At 43.0% G+C, this 23,053-nt stretch overlaps 1 protein-coding gene across 1 annotated transcript in view; it reads left to right on the plus strand.

Annotated features, from left to right (window-relative positions):
• ADGRV1 (adhesion G protein-coupled receptor V1) overlaps window positions 1-23,053 on the plus strand; it is a 921,762-nt gene that overhangs the window by 764,019 nt on the left and 134,690 nt on the right. Inside the window, 1 exon segment of the mRNA XM_030193377.1 lies at window positions 6,772-6,929. Within this exon segment, the coding sequence (XP_030049237.1) occupies window positions 6,772-6,929 (158 nt within the window).

The raw sequence follows: 23,053 nt of genomic DNA on the forward strand, positions 1-23,053 counted from the left end.
CAGGAGCCCTAATGATAATCCTGAAATATTTGTACAGATAACATCAGTACAAATGTATAGTTTTGGAAAGAAAATCATTAGAGCACAGTCAGTAGTAGAAAGGCGGATGGCATCCTGTCTTTCCAAATCCACTACTAAACACTGGCATTAAATAAGATAAAAGTCAGCAGAAATAATTACTTTGACTGAGCTGCCTTTACACATGGGAAACCGTTTAAAATGAATGAGGGAGTCACCCTGAGAAAAAGCACTAGAGATTATTTGGACTGCTTCACTTACTCATTCAACCCTGAAGACCAGATATTTCTCACATGGATTCCCATACTTTACTATTACGTCTTGTTTTTGAGATTTCAGGGTTTAAGAATAACAGGAACATCCTGTTGACAAAAATGAATTCTTAAGATAAAACAATGCCTAAGCCACAGTTCAAAATTTTTCTTTTTCTCTCTGGGGAGTCAGAAGTATAAACAATATTTTTAGGAAAAATGAAGGAAAATGTGCTTTTGTTTGAAATAAATAAGGGGAAGGTGAAATGTTTGGTCAAATTTAATTCAAAATATTCCTCACCTTGCTGAACTCATTCCAGAACCTTTCTTTCTTTCTTTCTTTCTTTCTTTCTTTTTTTTAAAGGTAATTTAGGGGTCCTTTTATTAGGCTGCCTTAAAAAGTGGCCTGAGGTAGTCTGGACACATGAAATTGGCACATGCTTGGCCATTTTTACCATGTCTGGGAAAAAGGGCTTTTTAAAAATGGGGCATTAAATTGCCATACACTAAAATTAAAAGTAGCACGTGGCTATTTACTGCCTGAGGGGTCCTTTTACTAAACCATGTAGGTGCTTACGTGTGTCCAACACACATCAATTTGGAATTACCGCCCGGCTACCATGTGGCCCGGGCAGTAATTTCATTTTTTACATGTGTCCACTACGCATGCCAGAAAATAATTTTTATTTTCTGGCGCAGAGCACTGACCTGGTGGTAAAAGGCATTCTATGCACGTAGACCATTACCACCTGGTTAATGCGTGAGACCTTACCACTAAGTCAATGGGTGGCGGTAAGGTCTCAGACCCAAAATGGACGCACGTCTGTTTTCATTTTGCTGCACATTCTTTTTCGGACAAAGTTTTTTTAAAAAGGCATTTGTTACAGATGTGCTGAAAAATGGATCTGTGCACATCCAAAACACGCACCTAGACCAGCACAGACCATTTTTTGGTGCACCTTAGTAAAAGGACCCCTGAGCCCTTACCACCACACATTGACCTAAAGTAAGGACTCAAGTGCTATTTGTGCGGTAATCATGCAGCCCACGCCAACGTGGCCGTGCTGCTGATTACTGCTGGGAATGCCCCCCAGTGCTAGAAAATAGAATAATTAGGACTGCATTATGATTAAAATTTCTAATCGAGATTCATCACATGATTAAAACATTTTGATCATGGTTAATCACACAATTCATGTTTGTTTATTTATCTATTTATTTATTTCCCACTGCAGCTCCTTGTGACTGTGCAAATCACTTAAATCTCCAATGCTCTAGGTAGAAATAAGTACCATAATATATAATGTAAACCGCTTTGATTGTAAATGCAGAAAGGCTGTATATCAAATCCCATCCCCTTCTGCTCATCATTAGTAGATAAGAACATAAGAATAGCCACACTGGGTCAGACCAATGGTCCATCTAGCCCAGTATTCTGCTTCCAGCAGTGGCCAATCCAGGTCACAAGTACCTGGCAGAAACTCAATGCTACTAATCCCAGGGCAAGCAGTGGCTTCCCCCATGTCCATCTCAATAACAGACTATGGGCTTTTCCACCAGGAACTTATCCAAACCCTTTTGAAACCCAGGCACATTAACCACCATTACCACATCCTCTGGCAACAAGTTCCAGAGCTTAACTATTCTTGGAGTAAAAAAAATATTTACTCCTATTTTTTTAAAGTATTTCCATGTAATTTCGAGTATCTTTGTACTTTTTGAATGAATGAGAAATCGATTCATCTCCACCCGTTCCATATCAGTTACAATTTTGTAGACCTGAATCATATCCCCCCCCACCCCTCAGCCATCTCCTTTCCAAGCTGAAGAACCCTAACTTCTTTAGCCTTTCTTCATATGGGAGAAGTTCCATCACCTTTATCATTTTGGTCACTCTTCTTTGAACCTTTTCTAATTCTGATATATCTGTTTTCAGATACGGGGACCAGAATTGAACACATGTTAAGATGAATATTTTAAAGCATTGACATTTTTTGAGGCTGCATGTTGTGTACACTTACCACCTTATAATTGAAAGAGAAAAACGCCTAGATTTCGACCCAAATCGGGAGATAGATGTTTATCTCACAAAAACGAATAAATCGCTATAATGGATTTTGGACGTTTTCAACTGCACTCCATCGCGGAAGCGTACAAAGTTGACGGGGGCGTGTCGGAGGTGTGGCGAAGGTGGAACTGGGGCGTGGTTATCGGCCGAGGAGAGATGGGCACCTTTCGCCGATAATGGAAAAAAAGTATGCGTTTGTAGCTAGAATTTACGGCACTTTTCCTGGACCCTGTTTTTCACGAATAAGGCCCCAAAAAGTGCCCTAAATGACCAGATTACCACCAGATGGAATCGGGGATGACCTCCCCTGACTCCCCCAGTGATCACTAACCCCCTCCCACCACAAAACATGATGTTTCACAACTTTTTTATTTTCACCCTCAAATGTCATACCCACCTCCCTGGCAGCAGTATGCAGGTCCCTGGAGCAGTTGTTAGGGGGTGCAGTGGACTTCAGGCAGGTGGACCCAGGCCCATCCCCCCCTACCTGTTACAATTGTGCTGCTTAATGCTTAGTCGTCCAACCCCCCCAAACCCACTTTACCCACATGTAGGTGCCCCCCTTCACCCCTTAGGGCTATAGTAATGGTGTAGACTTGTGGGCAGTGGGTTTTGAGGGGGATTTGGGGGGCTCAACACACAAGGGAAGGGTGCTATGCACCTGGGAGCTCTTTTACCTTTTTTTTTGTTTTTGTAAAAGTGCCCGGTTGGTGTCCTGGCATGTGAGGGGGACCAGTGCACTACGACTCCTGGCCCCTCCCACGAACAAATGCCTTGGATTTATTCGTTTTTGAGCTGGGCGCTTTCATTTTCCATTATCACTGAAAAACAAAAACGCCCAGCTCACAAATTGTCGAATAAAACATGGACGTCTATTTTTTTCGAAAATACGATTCGGTCCGCCCCTTCACGGACCCGTTCTCGGAGATAAACGCCTATGGAGATAGACATTTTCGTTCAGTTATGCCCCTCTTAGCTTCCTATTTTTTCTTTTAAATGCAGAAAGAACAGGTGCAATATAGTGCTGAAGTCCCAGTGTCAAGATCCACCAAATATTGTGCATAGGGGCTGTATCCGATTTGGACATTATCCATGTGGACATTGTTTAGTATGGGCACAATCTTATTTGATTAAATAGTAGGACATCAGTCAAACATCAGGAATGGTATATATACTATTGTGTTTGTGCCCACTATTGTATTTAAGGAAAATAAAGTCTTTGAACACATATTTGAGCACAGGAGCCATTTGAAACATAAAGATTTAAATGTGAAGCGTCTGTTCACGCTCTCCAAAAATACTAGGACTAGGGGGCATGCGATGAAGCTACAATGTAGTAAATTTAAAACGAATCGGAGAAAATGTTTCTTCACTCAACGTGTAATTAAACTTTGGAATTCGTTGCCAGAGAATGTGGTAAAGGTGGTTAGCTTAGTGGAGTTTAAAAAAGGTTTGGACGCCTTCCTAAAGGAAAAGTTATTAAATGGACTTGGGGAACATCCACTGTTTCTGGGACAAGCAGTATAAAATGTTTTCTACATTTTGGGGATCTTGCCGGGTACTTGTGACCTGGATTGGTCACTGTTGGAAACAGGATGCTGGGCTCGATGGACCTTTGGTCTTTCCCAGTATGACAATACTTATGTACTTTAGGGGGTAATTCTGTAGTATACATGCTAACATTTATATGGCCTTTATTGAAGTAATTCTATAAGTTGCCATGTAGAAGTACATGCCACTTATACAGATCATAGGTACCTATAATTAGTAGATGTACAAATGTGCACTAGGCACTATTCAATAAGGTAGCACCTAAGTGCTATAGCTTGTAACTGCAAGGGGGTGTATACATGGGCAGAACATTGCTCTGTCTTCAAGTGACTTGCATAAATTGTAGAGTAATCTGACTTGATGCATGTAGGAGCACCCATTTACATCTGTCATTGACATGGCGTAAATGGTCATACCTAAAGTTAGGTGACATGCTGATTTACACTAGTATTTTAGAATAACATCTTGGTAAACAGAATTGAGCCCAGTGCTCGGCATCGGCACACCTAAATGGAGGCACTAATTTATAGAATTGCCTTCCCTAGTGCATAAATGCTTAGAATAATGACATTTGTGCAAAAGGGCTTTCCTAAGTTAATCAGGGGCCCTTTTACAAAGGTGCACTGAAAAATGGCCTGTGGTAGTGTAAACGCATGTTTTGGGTGCACGCAGAGTCATTTTTCAGCGCACCTGTAAAAAGTGTCTTTTTTAAATTTTTGCCGAAAACGGATGTTTGGCAAAATGAAAATTGCTGTGTGTCCATTTTGGGTCTGAGACCTTACCACCAGCCATTGACCTAGTGGTCAAGTCTCATGTGGTAACCGGGCAGTAATTATTTAATATTTACATGTTGATTTTGACAACTATTTAAATAAAACATTTTCAAGTTAAAACAAAAACTTAGGATGCAGTTAGTGCAGGCTGGCATGTGCTCGTAGAGTGTGTACAGGGTTGGAGTTCAGGTGGTGTCACAGTTGATGCATCTATTTTATAAAATATGCATAAAAGTATGTACAGTAAAATTAACTTTTATGCCTGCTCTCAAGAAGGCAGAGGGGGAGATTCTATATATGCGCCTAAAAAATTGTTGCTGAAATCAGTACAGACTAAGTGTATTCTATAATTAATGCCTAGATTTAGAAGCCATTTATAGAATATGCTTAGTTATCTCAGCCCCTAAAACTACACGCATCTATTTACACCAACGAAAATGTGGCATATATCCCAGCACTTAGATTTATGCACACTGGGCCATATTCTATATCTTTGCATGTAAATTTCAGAACGCCCACAAAATGCTCATTGGGTAGCAACTGCTTACCCCGGGATTGGTAGCATGGAAAGTTGCTGTTAATTGGGTTTCTGCCAGGTACTTGTGACCTGGCTTGGCCACTGTTTGGAAAACAGGATACTGGGCTAGATGGACCATTCGTCTGACCCAGTATGACAGTTCTTATGTTCAGTCTTCACTGTCCCTAACAAAAGGGAGTACCAGCTGTTAATGGCAAATGCCTAGAAACCAGACATAGGGTTCATGCTAGCCAGTTAACCTCTGGCTGAGAATTGTCACTTCAATAACGGGGCTAGTTTGGGAAGGGAATATAGAAAACGTGTGTGTGGGGGGGGGGGGGGGGGAGGTGAAGCGAGAAGCCTCAGGTAGTTGTGAATGAAAGCCCATGTTACTATAACCCAAAACAATCCAATTACAATTGAACTGGGAGATAAAGAGCAGAGATGATTGAAGAAAAGCATGGGACAACTGCATAAGATCTCTAAGAGAGAAAAGATAGTAAATAGTATGGATGGGCAGATTGGATAGGTCATATGGTCTTTATCTGCTCTTATTTTCTATGGTTCTAGGCCATAAAAAATGTCAAAACTTCAAACTGGTTACAAATGTTTACTACTACTATTACAACTTATCATTTCTATAGCGCTGCTAGACATACGCAGCGCTGTACACTTGAACATAAAGAGACAGTCCCTGCTCGAAAGAGCTTATAATCTAATTAGGACAGACAAACAGGACAAATAAGGGAATTACTAGATGGGAATGATAAAATATGGGTACTGAACAAGTGAGTAAGGGTTAGGAATTAAAAGCAGCATCAAAAAGGTAGGCTTTTGGCCTAGATTTGAAGATGGCCAGAGATGGAGCTTGATGTACCAGCTCAGGAAGTCTATTCCGTGCATACGGTGCAGCAAGATAAAAGGAATTGAGTCTCGAGTTAGCAGTGGAGGAGAAAGGTGCTGATAAGAGAGATTTACCCAGTGAATGGAGTTCCCAGGGAGGAGTGTAGGGAGAGATGAGAGTGGAGAGGTACTGAGGAGCTGCAGAGTGAATGCTCTTCTAAGTCAATAAGAGGAGTTTGAACTGTATGCGGAAACAGGGAGCCAGTGAAGTCACTTGAGGAGGGGGCTAATATGAGCATAGCGACACTGTCAGAATATAAGTCGTGCAGCAGAATTTTGAACAGATTGAAGAGGAGAGAGATGGCTAAGTGGGAGGCCTGTGAGAAGCAAGTTGCAATAATCTAAGCGAGAGATGATAAGAGTGTGGATAAGGGTTCTAGTAGTGTGCTCAGAAAGGAAAGTGCAAATTTTGGTGATATTATAGAGAAAGAAACAACAGGTTTTAGCAGTCTGCTGAATATGTGCAGAGAAGGAAAGAGAGGAGTCGAAGATGACCCCAAGGTTATGAGCTGATGAGAGTGTCATCCACAGAAATAGAGAATAAACAGAATAAACCAGTCAGTGCATTTACATGAAATTGATAAGACTGACCGATATACTTTCTGAAACTATATTTCAAAGATATTGAATAGTTATTAATGGCTGATAGACATCATGCCAATCTTATTCATCTTTGTCTTCCTTTTCTAGGTGTTTTATTCCAAGTGTCTACATGGCACTTTTCACTGCAGCACTGGCACCATTGGTATGCCTTGTGGTGGTTTTTGTGGTTTTCATCCATGCCTATCAGGTGACGGCCCAGTGGAAAGCATATGATGATGTTTTCAGAGGAAGGACCAACGCTGCAGGTATGAATTAAGGGGCAAGACTGGCAAATCTTTTTTTAAGACTTTAGTATACACAGTAATAGAATATATAACCATACTGACCCATTATTTTAGAAATTAAGCAAAACTGGCTGTGTGCTATATTGTATGTTGCTCCCTAAAATATACTTTGTTTTTGTCTAAGCTTTTGAAAACACTGTGTTCCTCAGAGCTCCAGGTCATTATTAAGGTGGTTCTTCTAGAAGCTTCTCCACTTGAAATTAGCAGCACTTATACATGTAGATCTCACACACACACACACACACACACACACACACACACACACATATATATATATATATATATATATATATATATATATATATATATATATATATATATATAGTGATTTCTGAAAGCTGCTATTTACACATGGAGATCGATACCATACAGAGTTTTCAAGAGAATGTGATGGGGGTGTGATCTGATCGTGGCTTGGGGCACGTATATATATGGGGAAAATGTCCTTGATGGGTTTTGCACCATGTCAGAAGCATGTACAGATTTTGAAAGAGTGCTCATTTAAGCCAGAGCTTTGCATAAGGAATAAAGGGAGTAATTATCTTTAATCGCCCATTGTTTATTTCTACCTCCAAAATGAAAAAAATCAATAAATAAATTACCCCTTCTTACTCAATTCATAGTACTTACAGGACAAATTTTAGAAAGAACCTACAGGTTGGAATTGAGATGACCAGGTTTTGATTTATCAAAGTCCAGTAGTATTTTAGAAAAGGATCTACTGATATAGAGCCTTTTCTAAAGTACATGCAGGAATGGACATGTATGTGCTGGCTACATGGTGCAGCAACACCCATTTTACAAGTGTCAACATCTACAATATTAATGAGACCAACATGCAACATACATATTTGCATGTACATACACATATATGTGTGCTAGTTTAGAAACCTATATGTCTATGTTTCCTCAAGTTGTCAAAGAGCCCAATATAAGTTACCAGTATTGCTTTTATTATTTTTTTTTTTTTGGGGGGGGGGGGGGGTAGGGAAACTGGGGGATTAAGAGTACAACCAACATTGATCTTGGGTGACATAAACATGCATTCCCCTTCTGAAATGGGAAATGTATTTATGTATGTTAGACCCGCATAAAACATGTCCAGACGTACCCCCCCGCCCCTTATAGTACGTGTGTATTTGCAATTTGGGTGTATATATCCCAGCTTTCTGTAACTGGAATTTAAACATATATGTGATACACATATCTCAATGCTGGTTTAGGCACATTCAAATCGCTAATAGTGCTTCTAAAATAACCACCATTATGGGCTAGATTCTACATATTTTGCCAAAAAATCATCACCGAAAAAACCACTATTCTATAAGTCATGCTTAAAGTTAGACACAGTTTATTGAATAGCACTTACACTCAGGAATTGCACCTAATTTTAGGCACAGTCATTTGCACCAACTGAAACACGGTGCAAATGTATGTGCGTACATTAGATGTGTATCCCCGTCATTCTATAACAGCCCACTTAAATTTTTTGAATGACCCTGTTATGCCTATGTCCTTCCCATTTCTGCACCCCCTTTTTCAGATCGCACATTGCTAAGTAAATCTAATTAGTGACAATAATTGCTTGTTAAAAAGCCAAATATTGGCAGTAATTGGCTCGTTATTCAATTAAATTGCACATATAAGTTGGGTGCACGCCTAAATTTGCACGAGGAATTTTTGGCGACTTTTGTAGAATCAGGGGATATAGGTATGTTTACCCCCTGATTCTATAAAATGCACTCAAATGATAATATTTCTCACATGAGAAAGTGTGGGTCCTACCCATACTCTACCCATCATTTATCTATATGGACACCCACCTGCATGGAGCGTGCCATCTAAAATATAGACATATTTATAGAATAGCATTTGGATAGATTATTGTCATTTATGCGTGTAGAGAGTGCCATTACCAGCAAGGTGAGGGGTGTGACACAGCCCCAGCACAGATCCTTGTGGCACTCCACTACTCACCTTTCCTTCCTCCAAGTGATTCTATTAGCCATCACCCTCAGGCATCTGTCAATCAACCAGTTCCTAATCCAGCTCACCACTTTTGGGCTCATTTTTGAACGCGAAGGACGTCCATCTTTCGACATAAATCGGAAGATGCACGTCCTTCTCCCAGGGTCATCCAAATCGGTATAATCGAAACCCGATTTTGGACATCTCCAATTGCAGTCCATTGCCAGGATGTCCAAAGTTCAAGGGGGCGTGTCAGAGGCGTAGCGAAAGTGGGACTTGGGCATGCCTAACACTTAGACGTCCTTGATCCATAATCGAAAAAAACAAGGACGTCCCTGATGAACACTTGGACGTTTTCACTCGGACGTGTTTTTCTTATGAATAAGGAACAAAAAGGTGCCCAAAATGACCAGATGACCACCAGAGAAAATCAGGGATGACCTCCCGTTACTCCCCCAGTGGTCACTAACCCTCTCCCACCCTCAAAAAACATCTTTAAAAATATGTCGTGCCAGCCTCTATGCCAGCCTCAGATGTCATACTCAGGTCCATGACAGTGCATGAAAGTCCCAGGAGCAGTTTTAGTGGGTACTGCAGTGCACTTCAGACAGGTGGACCTAGGCCCATACCCCCCTACCTGATATATTTGTGGAGGAAATAGCGAGCCCTCCAAAACCCACCACAAACCCACTGTACCTACATCTAGGTGCCCCCTTCACACGTAAGGGCTGTGGTAGTGGTGTACAGTTGTAGGTAGTGGGTTTGGGGGGGGGGGGGGGGGACTCAGCACACAAGTTAAAGGAGCTATGTTCCTGGGAGCAATTTATGAAGTCCACTGCAATTCCCCCTAGGGTGCCCGTTTGGTGTCCTGGTATGTCAGGGGGACCAGTGCACTAGAAATGTTGGCTCCTCCCACGTCCAAATGGCTTGCATTAGGACGTTTTTGACATGGAAAGTCAGAAACGTCCATGTCTAGGGACGTCCAAATCTAGGGACGTTCAAATTTAAGGATTTGTACATCTCTGTTGGTATTTTCGAAATGAAAGATGGACATCCATCTTGTTTTGAAAATACGGGTTTCCTCGCCCCTGGATTTCACCGTTTTGCAAGGTCGTCCAAATCGGAACTTGGACATCCCTTTCGAAAATGCCCCTCCACGTGTCCTAACTGCAGCTGTCATAATTATTCAAGAGCCTCCTATGAGGAACCATGTCAAAAGCTTTGCTAAAATCTAAGTAGATTACATCTAACGCATGTCCTTGATCCAATTCTTTGGTCACCCAGTCAAAGAATTCAAACAGATTTGTTTATCACAATTTATTTGTGGTAAAGCCATGCTGTCTCGGATCTTTTAACCTATTGGATTTCATGAAATTCACTATCCTTTCCTTCAGAATTGGTTCTATTACTTTTCCAATAACCGAAATGAGGCTTACCGTCCTGTAGTTTCCAGCTTCTTTTCTGTCACCACTTTTGTGAAGAGGGACCACATCTCTTCTCCAATGCCTTGAAACCTCTCCCGTCTACAAGGATTTGAGTCAGTGAGCTTCAGGTCCTAGTAGCTGATCCACCTTATACTAAAGTTCATCACAGCAGAGTAATTCTTCACACACCCTAAGTTCCTTCCTAAGGAGGTGTTGGATTTCCATCTTAGCCTGTCAGTTGTTTTGCCAACATTTTTCCCCAAACCTCATGCGTATCTTGATGAAAGCAAACTAAATATCTTGAACTGCAAGCAAACCTTAGCCTTCTATTTGGAGTGTACTAAAGCTCACAGACAGTCCACCCAGCTTTTTGTTTCTTTTGATCCAAATAGGATGGGAGTACTACTATTACTACTTATCATTTCTATAGTGCTACTGGACGTACGCAGTGCTTCACACTTGAACATGGAGAGACAGTCCCTGCTCAATAGAGCTTACAATCTAATTATGACAGACAGACAGGCCAAGTAAAGGATAAGGGTTAGGACAGACAGGACATATCAGGGATAGGGGACAGTTGAAGGTTTAGGAGTTAAAAGCAGCATCGAAGAGGTGGGTTTTTAGCCTAGATTTGAAGATGGCCAGAGATGAGGCTTGGCGTACTGGCTCAGGAAGTTTATTCCAGGCATACGGTGCAGTAAGATAGAAGGAACAGAGTCTGGAGTTAGCGGTGGAGGAGAAGGGTGCAGATAAGAGAGATTTGCCCAGTGAGCGGAGTTCCCGGGGAGGAGTGTAGGGAGAGATGAGAGTGGAGAGGTATGAGGAGCTGCAGAGTGAATGCATTTGTAAGTCAGTAAGAGGAGTTTGAATTGAATGCGGAAACGGATAGGGAGCCAATGAAGTGACTTGAGGAGAGGGCTAATATGAGCATAACGACACTGGCGGAATATTAGTCGTGCAGCAGAATTTTGAACAGATTGAAGAGGAGAGAGATGGCTTAGTGGGAGACCTGTGAGAAGCAAGTTGCAGTAGTCTAAGCGGGAGGTGATAAGAGTGTGGATGAGGGTTCAGGTTGCATACTCAGAAAGGCAAGGGCGAATTTTGGTGATGTTATAGAGGAAGAAACGACAGGTTTTAGCCGTCTGTTGAATATGTGAAGCGAAGGAGAGGGAGGAGTCGAAGATGGCCCCAAGGTTACGTGCTGAAAGGTTAAGCGTATTATCCACATAAATAGAGAAAGGGGGGAGAGGAGAGGTCGGTTTAGGTGGAAAGATAAGAAGCTCAGTCTTGGTCATGTTTAGCTTCAGATGGCGGTGAAACATCCAGGCAGCAATGTCAGACAGGCATGCTGAAACTTTGGCCTGGATGCCTGCTGAGATTTCTGGTGTAGAGAGGTAGATCTGGGAGTCGTCAGTGTAAAGATGATACTGAAAACCATGGGATGAGATCAGAATACCAAGCGATGAAGTATAGATGGAGAAGAATAGAGGTCCCAGGACAGATCCTTGAGGTACACCAACAGACAGCAGGATAGAGGAGGAGGAGGATCCACCAGAGTATACGCTAAAAGTACATTTGGAGAGATAAGAAGAAAACCAAGAAAGAACAGAGCCTTGAAAACCAAGCAAGGATAGCGTATCGAGGAGTAAGCTTTGATCGACTGTGCCAAAAGCAGCAAATAGATCAAGAAGGAAGAGGATAGAATAAAGCCCTTTGGATCTGGCCTGGAGCAGGTCGTTGGAGACTTTAGTAAGCGCCGTTTCGGTTGAATGACGGGGGCGAAAGCCAGATTGAAGTGGATCAAGAATTGCTTTAGATGATAGGAAGTTGAGGCAACGATGGTGAACAGTACATTCAAGCATCTTGGATAAGAAAGGGAGGAGGGAGATGGGGTGATAGTTGGAGGGACAGGTAGGGTCCAATGAGGGTTTCTTTTGGAGTGGTGTTACTACAGCATGTTTGAAGGCATCGGGAACAGTCACAGTGGAAAGTGAAAGATTGAGGATATGACAGATGAAAGGGATGACAGTGGGTGAGATAGTGTTGAGTAGATAAATGGGAATAGGGTCAGAGGAGCAGCCATCAGCAATCACAATTGGCTAGCAGATTGCATCTATTTCACTTATGCCCAGGCTGGGCTGATTCTTGAGGTCATGTTTCAGCTCATAATGTCAAAGCCATGACTACATCGGTAGCTCACTTAAGATCAGCTTCCATTGAGGAGATGTGCAAAGCTACCACGTAGTCTTCCATCCACACATGCACATCTCACTAGTGCCTTTAGCAGAACATCCAATGTGACAGCTGGTTTGGACAGTCCTGCAGAATTTATTTGATGTCTAGAATCCAACTCCAGCCTCCTAGGACCAGTTTTGTTCTGTTCCAGGTTGCACCTTAACAACCAGTTTGTATATAGTTTCAGGTTAATTTACTTCAAGGCCTTGATGTTTCGAGTCCCTATTGCCCTAAATCTGATAAATGCAGAATATACATGTGATAAATAAATTAATAAATAAAATGCAAAATTGATGTCGGTAAGTGCTCATGTGCTAATAGGAAAATTATCCCATGGCCATTAATGAACTAATTAGAAATAAAATGCCATTTAATAGCCTTAGTGCATGGAAATGATCCTTGTAATTATATGCTAAGGCCTGGGAGCAACAGGATGCAGCTTTGTGGTCTGATGCTCTTGGATGGTAAATAACCCCTTAAAAAAGATGGGGTTATTTTACTTTGAGCTTTGGGCACTAACTGGGACAGACAGAGATGGTGGACTGTGTAAGGCCTGCAGTGACTGTGAGCACTGACTGAATTGTACCAGTGGCAAGAAGGGCGAGGGAGGCTGTAACCGTCAAGTGCACTGGCACAGGATTATTCCAGCATGTCCTGGCCTGGAGCTGGGGCCCCAGCTGCTGACAGAGGTGCTGTATGACAGCCCTACCAAACCGGTATCTGGTACGGCACTCCTGGTCACCGATGTCCAAATACTGGGTCCAGGGCCTAAACACTCTCTGAAAGCGGTACCTCCTTCTAGCCCTTCATAGCACACTCAGCCACATCCAGCAAAGCCTCAAGTGCAAGAGCATTCAGCAGCTGCATACTTCTTGTGCAGCTGTTGCATCACCAGAGGTGCACCTCCTAACACCACTATGCACACCTTTACCTACTGCAGAGCTCAGCACCACCTAGTGAGACACTGACCCACCACCAGCAACAGTACATAGCACTGACTCACCTAGCACTCAGCAGCAGCACACAGCACTCACTCACCCAGCAGCAGCAGCACACAGCACTCACTCACCCAGCAGCAACATATAGCACTCACTCACCCAGCAACAGTACACAGCACACTGACAAAGTGGGAGTGGAAATAACACAGAGGCACAAGGAGAGAAAGAATAGGAGTAGGTAAGGGGGTAGGAAGGAAGGTGTAGGTGTTTGTGCAAGGGACAGAGCAAAGGGGAAAGGGGCCTGAAAGACAGCAAGGTGGGGGCTAGCATGTGTAGTAAGGGTGTTTAGGAGGTTAGATACAGGAGAGACAAGGCAGGAAGTGTGGGGAGACAAAGGTTTCAGACTGGGACAGATAAAGATGGCCAACAAATCGCTCAGCAACTCTTCACTCACCTTCACACCATGACCAACTCCACCTCTCCAACTAAGCAAAAGCACAAATGGGTCTAAAGACAGGTTGTGGCTTCACTTGTTTGTTTTTATAGCAGGTCTAAATTGAAACTTTTTCATTTCCAGCCCAGGACATCACCCTGCTATCTATTATCGCTAGGGCATTTTCTGAGTGTGTGTTTTGATAATGGCAATTTGGGTGGATTCGCCAGAAAAAAACACTTACCTGTCCCTTTTGGACACCTATGTGCTTTAAAAATGAGCAGCATGGAGTACTAACTCATGCTATATTTTATCACAGGTCCTATTTTATGCAGTGAGACCCAGTTACTAATAACTGGGGTTAATGGTAAGATAACATGTATTAGTGGTAGTCCACATTGATACCCTTCCCCCCCTTTAATGGCTTCTGCATGCTCTGAGTGTTTCTTCCACCTTATTCGAGTTGCTGCTGACATCAACAGAGTGACTTTCTATATCCATAAAATAATGAGCCAGAGAATATTGTAATGAGCCTGTTAAATTAAGATTATTTACTAGACAGCAGGAGTCATCTTGAATAAAGGGGATGTATTCAGCTTTTCCAATATAAATGGAGCCTCTCACCCTTCTCTTTCAAATACAGGATATGAATATTCTTATTCATCTGAAACTGTGAATATCTTTTAGTCATAAGATTGTCTAAGTCCAGAATAAGAATGTATTGAACCTAAACTACTTTCAATCAAACAAAACTCAATCTTTTATTTTGCTCTTCAGAATACTGGAGCATTTGTACAAATATTTTTACAATATAGTTTGAGCACTGAAAAAACAGTTACCTTATTAGAAGGCAGACTGATTGCTCTGTTTTCCTTAAGAAATGGAAGGTGGATTGTACAAAATTCAAGAACTGCAATCTTAACACTGTGCAATATTTTTCTAAAAGACAAACTAGTCAGTATTCAGCCAGCAGAGATCACTGACTAAATTAGACGCTGATGTTCTTTCCCAGGATATGTGGGTCACTTTTTTGGGTCCAGGCTGAATATCAGCTGGGACCCACATAAGGAGATCTGTGAGGTCTTCTATTCCCCCCTACACACACACCTGAGGCCCCCATCTGCCCCACCCAACTACCAAACCCCCTGAACTTATCCTCTCTGTTCTCATTCCTTACCCCAGTTCTGATTTCTTCCCCAAGATTCCAATCCCTCTTACCTCCTTGCCCTTATATGGAAGGCTGACATCTAGCAGTAGAACTGCAAGAATACCACCACGGGTGAGCAAGCACCATTTTGCACCAAGAGCCAGATGGGTTGGGAGCAGAGGGGAACTGCCCCTGCCCCATCCCACTAGATTAGAGATGGTCCTGGGGTTCTTGGAGGCCAGGTGGGTGGAAGGAGCTTCAGGGGGTAGGCAGTTGGGCAGGGGGATCATATGGGGGTGTCTCTGCTGAGGGAGGCCAGTCTGTGGGGATATGGGGGAGATCAGAGAGAGTGGTGGGCAAGGATCAGCTCATCAATCTAGTAGCCATAACCTGGAAGCTAAATACACTAGTCTAATTTAAATTCAATAGTGGGGGTCATTCATACATGTACCATATAACACCCAACACTAAAAATAAGTAGACCGCCATCCAGCTTATTTTCAAAAGTGATCGCCGGCCATTTCCCGACATAAATCGGGAGATGGCCGGCGATCTCACAAAAGCAGCCAAATCGGTATAATCGAAAGCCGCTTTTTTGGCAACATCGCCGCTTTCCCGTCGCGTTGCCGGCCAAAGTGCAAAGGGGCGTGTCGGCAGCGAAGCGAAGGCGGGACATGGGTGGGCATGGGCGTGGCTACCAGATGGCCGGCTTTCGGCGATAATGGAAAAAAAATGGCGATAAGCAGTATATCGCCTGCTTTACTTGATCCTTTATTTTCACGACCAAGCCTCAAAAAGGTGCCCCAACTGACCAGATGACTACCGGAGGGAATGGGGGATGACCTCCCCGTAGTCCTCCAGTGGTCAACAACCCCCTCCCATACTATAAAAATAAAACTAAAAACCTTTTTGCCAGCCTGTATGCCAGCCTCAAATGCCGTACCCACCTCCATGACAGCAGAATGTGTTCTATCCTCTGACAGCCTTTCCCTGGTTGTGATGTGGCTCTCGGGTGAGTGTGACACCTTTTCTGTTAGGTGGCCTGCAGAGTCACATCAGCAATGCATTGTGGTGGGTGTAGGGTACTGGGCTCTACTCCCATGGTGCTTTTCCCCCCTGCTAACTGGGTCAGAGTGTGCCCTGTTTTGTTTCCGGTAGTCCATGAGGTAGTGGCCATTTTTGTAAGCCAGTTGTAGATCCCTTTCATGTGTCACCCACGTTAGAGAATGTTCTTACCTTGAATGTGGCTGAAAGAGGGCATTGTACACCATTCTGCCAGCTCTGACCTACTGCTCATCTCAGTACCAGGGAGACTCTTTGCCAGTGGGGCACAACCTCTGATCTGCAGTTAACTGTGAGTAAACGTGCTTATTCAATTAAAGGACTTTTTCAAAGAGATTAGTCTTCAGGTGTCAACTGGTGTGCCAAGGTTATACAGCAGCAACAAATCCTAGAGGCCTGCATGTATGCAGGTCCCTGGAGCACTTTTAGTGGGTACCGCAGTGCACTTAAGGCAGGCGGACTCGGGCCCACCCCCCTACCTGTAACACTTGTGCTGGTAATGGAAGCCCTCCAAAACCCACTGTACCCACATGTAGTTGCCCCCCTTCACCTCTAAGAGCTTTGATAGTGTTGAACATTTGTGGGTAGTGGGTTTTGGGGGGAGGGTTGGGGGGCTCAGCACCCGTGGTAAGGGAGCTATGCATGTGGGAGGTTTTTCTGAAGTCCACCGCACTGACCCCTAGGGTGCCTAGCTGGTGTCCTGGCATATGAGGGGGACCAGTGCGCTACAAATGCTGGCTCCTCCCACGACCAAATGCCTTGGATTTTACCGGGTTGGAGATGGCCGGCATTTGTTTCCATTATTGCTGAAAAACAAACCCGGCCATCTCAAACCCGGCGAACTCCAAGGCATTTGGCCGGGCTTAACCGTATTATCGAAAAAAAAGATGGCCGGCCATCTTTTTCGATAATACGGTTCCGGCCAGCTGTAGCGCCGCCGCCAACATAGATCGCCGGCGACGTTCGATTATGCCCCTCCATGTCATATATCAATCTGATAGACTTCAGTGGCAACTTTTTTCACATGGATCACTCAATTTGTGGTTTGCCAGTCTCCTCATTGTTCACTATTTATTCATGAGCATTACAACCCCTTCATTGTCAATATCAAATACTCTTTTTTAATTTAAAAAAAAACCTTTTTCTTTTAAATTTCATAAATAAGCTCATGCTACTTATCTTAATTTTATGATAGACCTGCTGCCAACACGGGCCATGTTTTGCCTATGGGATGAATGATATATCCAACATTCTTCAAATACTGCAACATATAATGTGGCCACCTGAAGGTGCCAATGTTGCACCCATGGACACACCTTGGATTTGTTCATAATTCTTTTCCTGGAAATAAAAATAATTGTACTTCAGCACTAATTTATGCAACCTCATTAAAAAAAACAGTAGATATTCTCTGCGGAAAATGTCGAGCATCCAAATGCTTATTAATGAGTACCAACATATATGTGGGTATAATGCCATTATGTCCATAGTTACAAACCAATGGCCCTCTTTACTAAGCTGTGCTAGAGGCACATTAGCATTTTTAGTGCACACTAAGCTTTAGCTTGTGCTAACCATTTAGATGCCCATAATATTCCTATGGGCATCTATACAGCGCAAACTAATGTCTAGCATGTGCTAACAACGCTAGCACACCCTAGTAAACAGGGCTCCAATTATTGTCCTTCAACTCCACCTCCTGTATTTCATGTAAGAATTGAGTTGTATCTTGTATATAAGATCTCACTTGCTTAACTTGAGGATGTAAGAAATAGTCTATAAATTTAATGAGTGGCTCCAATATGGTATCCCTCAGTGAAAAAATGAGAGATGCCAGAGGATGAACAGTATCTTTATGAATTTTAGGTACAAAATACATTGTGGGGGATTCTTACATCTGATTTACTGATTTACAGCCATTTCCTTGGCTGTAATCATGTTGGTCAAGAATGCCCCAGTTAATATTACTATTACTTCCTCCTGAATGTCCTGGACTGGATCATTAGGAATTAAACAATATGTGGAATTATCCAATAACCGTCTCTCAGCTTCTGAAAAATATGTCTGTATATATTGAACTGTGGTTGCAGCTCCTTTATCAGGTTTCAAAATCCTCAGAGAATGATCACCGCAATTCTTCAAGGGCAGCCTCCTGAGCCTTAGTTAAATTATGGCTCATTCTAGAGATGCTTTTTCTCAAACAATATTCAGCGCTAGCATCTGCATAGCTAAGTGACCAAAATTAGGACAATCTTTTGTGCAGGTCTGTTTGGTCACTTAACTATGTGGGCATCAGTACTAGATATTGCCAGTAACCACATAACTTTTTGATTCTGCCCCTGGAGTGGCTCTCCCCTGCCCACTTTGAGAATGGACAGTTAGAGCCAATATTCAGCAGCATCTCCTGGTTAAGTGCCACTGAATTTTGATGACTGGCCTGCTGAGTGCAGTTTAACAGGGCATGAGCCTCTCCTGCCCGATTAAATTGCTTTGAATACTGGGTCCAAAATAATTTATGTTTTATTATTAATTAGATTAGATAAATGATGCCTAATGTAATGTTTATATCATGGCTGCTGGATTTCTTTGAGTTCACTAGATAAAGTAGTGTGGTCCATTGCTCGTTAAGCATGCAGAATGACTTTTAACGGGACACCAGCAGATGATTCCTGGAATACACCTGCAATATTCACTGTGTTATTGTGGATGACAATTTAGCGATTTAAAGCAGAACAATTTTGAAGCCCTTTTACTAAGCTGCTGTAAGTGGTTAAAAAGCACTAGCGTGCTCAAGTGTCCTGCGGTAGTTTTAGGATCAGCACATGCTACTCACACACTAAAAAACAGAATTTATTTGTTAGCGCTGAGGTCGTGTATGGGAGCAGAGAGTAGGCATGTACTGTTCTAATTGTTTAATACAGCTATATTGCCGCTCACTAGCCGATTAGCACGTGGTTAGCGCATGAACCCTTATCGCCTAGAAAATAGGTGTCAGTAAGTGCTCAAGTGCTAATGGGGAAATTAGTGCGTGGCCGTTAATGGGGATAATAGAAAATGGAGCTGTTTTACTGCCGCACTAAAAGTGGCCTCAGCATGTGGGAATGACCCGTGCTGGGAATAGCGCTGGCCACTTTTTAGTGCAGCTTAGAAAAGAGCCCCTTCATTTGTTATAAAGAGGTATGAAGATTATGGCTTTTTTTTTTGTACTCTGATCCTGGATTCCTATATGTCATTACTTTAAACATCTCAGACATGCATGCACACATAAATAAATAGAGTTTAAGGCTTATTAAGATTTGATTAACCATCCTTCATCAAGGATAACAAAATGGTGTACAAAGCAATTAAAATCAATGTTAAAATCAATAAAAACAACTACCAGACAAATACAAACAAAGCAGACAAACAATGAAACAAAAGGATATCAAATCTGAGTCAATAATATTGCTATATAAAGCATTAAAAAACCCCAAATAAATGAAAAACAAAACAAGAGGAATCATACAAAGGGCACAGAAACAAACGTCCAGCTTTATACCCAATTGAAGACTGGGCTTAAGACAGATTTTTTTTTTTTTCATTTGGCTTTTAAGTGCCTGTTAAATGAAAAACTTTAGGTATTTTGAATGTCTGCTTCCTTGAGTCTTTCTGGGGAATGCTTAGCTGCTGTAGAATTAATTTAAATTTTATGAATAATAGTTCTTTGTGTTAGTTTACTGTCGTATTTACTATGATGTTCTCTTTCTAATTTAATATTTAGCGACTTAGAATTTATGCACATCACATTGCAGAATACTCTTAGACAGATGTGCGTGCAAATTCTAATTAAAACCAATTAGTACCAATAATTGCCTTTTAAGTGGCAACTATCAGTGCAGACTGGCTTATTAACTAATTAAGTTGTGCGCGCAAATCCAGAATATGACTGGATTTGTGTGCACAACTTAAGTCATGCTAAATAGAATCCAGGGGTATCTGGATTACTATATGGATAAAGTTAGGTCATAAATAAAATGCCCAAACTTTACCCAGGTAATTTTCAGGATACCAATTTGCTATCCAGTCAGCTCCAGGGCTGACCACTCTGTACAGATATTTAGCACCACTCTCTATCACCAACAGTGCGAAGTGGTAAGCCATATGTCAGTACTGGGTAAATTGGTAGAAACTGTTATAAAGAACAAAATTATTGAACATAGACCAGGCCTTGACAAATTTTTATTAAATCTAGGAGCTAGCCCAAAAACATAGGAGCCAATAATTGAGACCTGTGTCACTTCTTCTTCTCCAAAGCGTCCACTGTGAATTTAGGGGTGGGGGAGGGAAAGAGGAGGGCAGGGAATGAAGGAGGGGCAGGAATCCCCACCCAGATCAGCAGTACTTCTTTTGGAAACTGATTTACTAACCCTGTTTTATGCCTTTGTGGGCAAAGAAACTTTAATAAATCAGTTCCTTAAGGTGTCACTGCAAATCAGTGGCAGAACCCAACAATTGCGCTTGCCAAATCATGCTGTCAAGTGTGTGACAGCACTACATTGATAAATGAAGCAAAGAGGCAATTGCTTCTTTGCTCACATATTACATAGCCCAGGTCTCTTTCTCTCTCTGTCTCTCATACCCCTGCCCAACTTTTATCTAGACTCTCTCTCTCTCTCTCTCTCTCTCTCACATGTACCCTCCATCTTTATTCAGTCTCTCTCTCTCTCATATACTTCTATCCCCAGCCTTTCTCCAGTCTCTCTCTCTCTCTGTATCTTATATACCCTCTCTCCATTGACTTTATCCAGTTTCTTTCTCCCTCCCTCATGTACCCCAGTCTTCATCCAGTCTCTCTCTCTTGTACCCCCAGCCTTTATTGAATGTCTCTCTCGCTCCGTCATGTACCTCCCAGGGGCATATCTGGAATCCGGCGGTAGGGGGGGCCAGAGCCAGAGAGGGGGGGCATATTTTTGCCTCCCTCTCCCCCCCCGCCGCTGCTGCCGCCGCCAATCTCCACCCTCCCCCCCGCCATCAACCCTCCCCCGCTGCTTACCTTTGCTGGCGGGGGCCCCAACCCCCGCCAGCCGAGGTCCGACCCGCAGTCTTCATATTTCGTCTTCCTCCGACTCCTCCATGGCCATGCTGTAAGTAACGCTGCTGATTCGTTGAATCCAGTTCGGAGTCTGATGTCACAGCACGTTGTATGCGCATACAATGTGCTGCGACGTCAGACTCCGAACTGGATTCAACGAATCAGCAGCGTTACTTACAGCATGGCCACGGAGGAGTCGGAGGAAGACGAAATATGAAGACTGTGGGTCGGACCTCGGCTGGCGGGGGTTGGGGCCCCCCGCCAGCAAAAGTAAGCAGCGGGGGAGGGTTGACGGCGGGGAGGGGGGCCAGGGCAAAATCTGTGGGGGCCCAGGCCCCTGTGGCCCCACGCAGATACGCCCCTGGTACTTCCTTCCCCAGTCTTTACCCAGTCTTCACTTTCTCTTATGTACCTCTAGCCTTTCTTTCTTTCTTTCTTTCTTTCTTTCTTTCTTTCTTTCTTTCTTTCTTTCTTTCTTTCTTTCTTTCTTTCTTTCTTTCTTTCATGTACCCCCCTCTCCTAGCATTTATCCAGTCTCTCCCTCTGTCATGTACCCCCAACCTTTATCTCTCTCTCCTCTCTCATGTAGCCCAGCCATTGTCCAGTTTCTCTCTCTCTCGTGTACCTCAGCCATTATCCAGTCTCTCTCTCATACCTTCCAGCTTTTATCCAGTATCTCTTTCTCTCTCATGTACCCCTTCAGCCTTCATCCAGTTTCTTTCTCCCTCTCCTGTATCTCTTGTCAGCCTTTATCCAGTCTCTCTCTCTCTCTCTCTCTCTCTCTCTCTCTCTCTCTCTCTCTCTCATCTTGTACCTCTTATCAGCCCTTATCCAGTTTGGCTGTCTCTCATTTAACCCTACAGCCTTTATCCAGTCTTTCGCTCTCTCATCTGCTCCACCAACCTTTATCCAGTCTCTCTCTCTTTCATTTCTCATGGATTTGATATACTGCCTTTCTGTTGGTACAACCAAAGTGGTTTACTTATTATATGCATTTACTTTCTCTGTCCCTAGTGTACCCCAGCCTTTATCCTCTCTCTCTTACTCCCAGCCTTTATCCAATCTCTCTCTCACTCTCTCTCTCTCTCTGTCTCTCTCTCTCTCTCTCATGTACACTGCCAGCCTTTTTCCAGTATCTCTCTCTTGTGTTCCTAAGCCTTTACCCAGTTCTTATACCCCTCCCCTAGCCTTTACCTAGCTTCTCTCTCTCTCTCTCATGTGGTCACTCCCCCAGCCTTTATCCAATCTCACTCTCTCTTTCTCTCTCATGTACCCCACCCCCTACTTTTATCCAGTCTCTCTTCTCTCGCATGCATAGGCACCATCTTTCTGGGTGTTGTAGGTGTGTCCCCCCCCCCCCCCCCAGCACACACACAGTATTTTTTGTGATATACTTTATTAAATCTGGAGTTGAAATCCCCATGCTGCAGGGCACAAAAGGAAGGTAGGAAGAAAGGGGCCAATTTCAGTCTGCAGAACGTCGGGCCATTTCTGGTTACCGGCATTGAATATCCAGTCCATTTGTGTCTGGTTTAAACATAACCGGCCAAGCTGATATTCAGTGCTGGCTGGTTATGTTTAAACCGGACAAAGATATTCCAGGGCAAACCCACACTGAAAATCAGCAGATAGCCAATTATATCGGGCAGTATAACCAGCTATCCGTTAGCTGCTAACTGGTGATAGTCAGCGGAAGATAGTCGGATATCTCCTGCTGAATATCACTGGATAAGTACCATTTAATCAGCAAGTGCCATTCTTGGCAGGTTAAATGGTTTTGAATATCGGGGGGAAAGTGTTTCTTTAC

The sequence above is a fragment of the Microcaecilia unicolor genome, chromosome 2 (genome assembly GCF_901765095.1).
Source record: "Microcaecilia unicolor chromosome 2, aMicUni1.1, whole genome shotgun sequence".
NCBI classification, from domain to species: domain Eukaryota; kingdom Metazoa; phylum Chordata; class Amphibia; order Gymnophiona; family Siphonopidae; genus Microcaecilia; species Microcaecilia unicolor.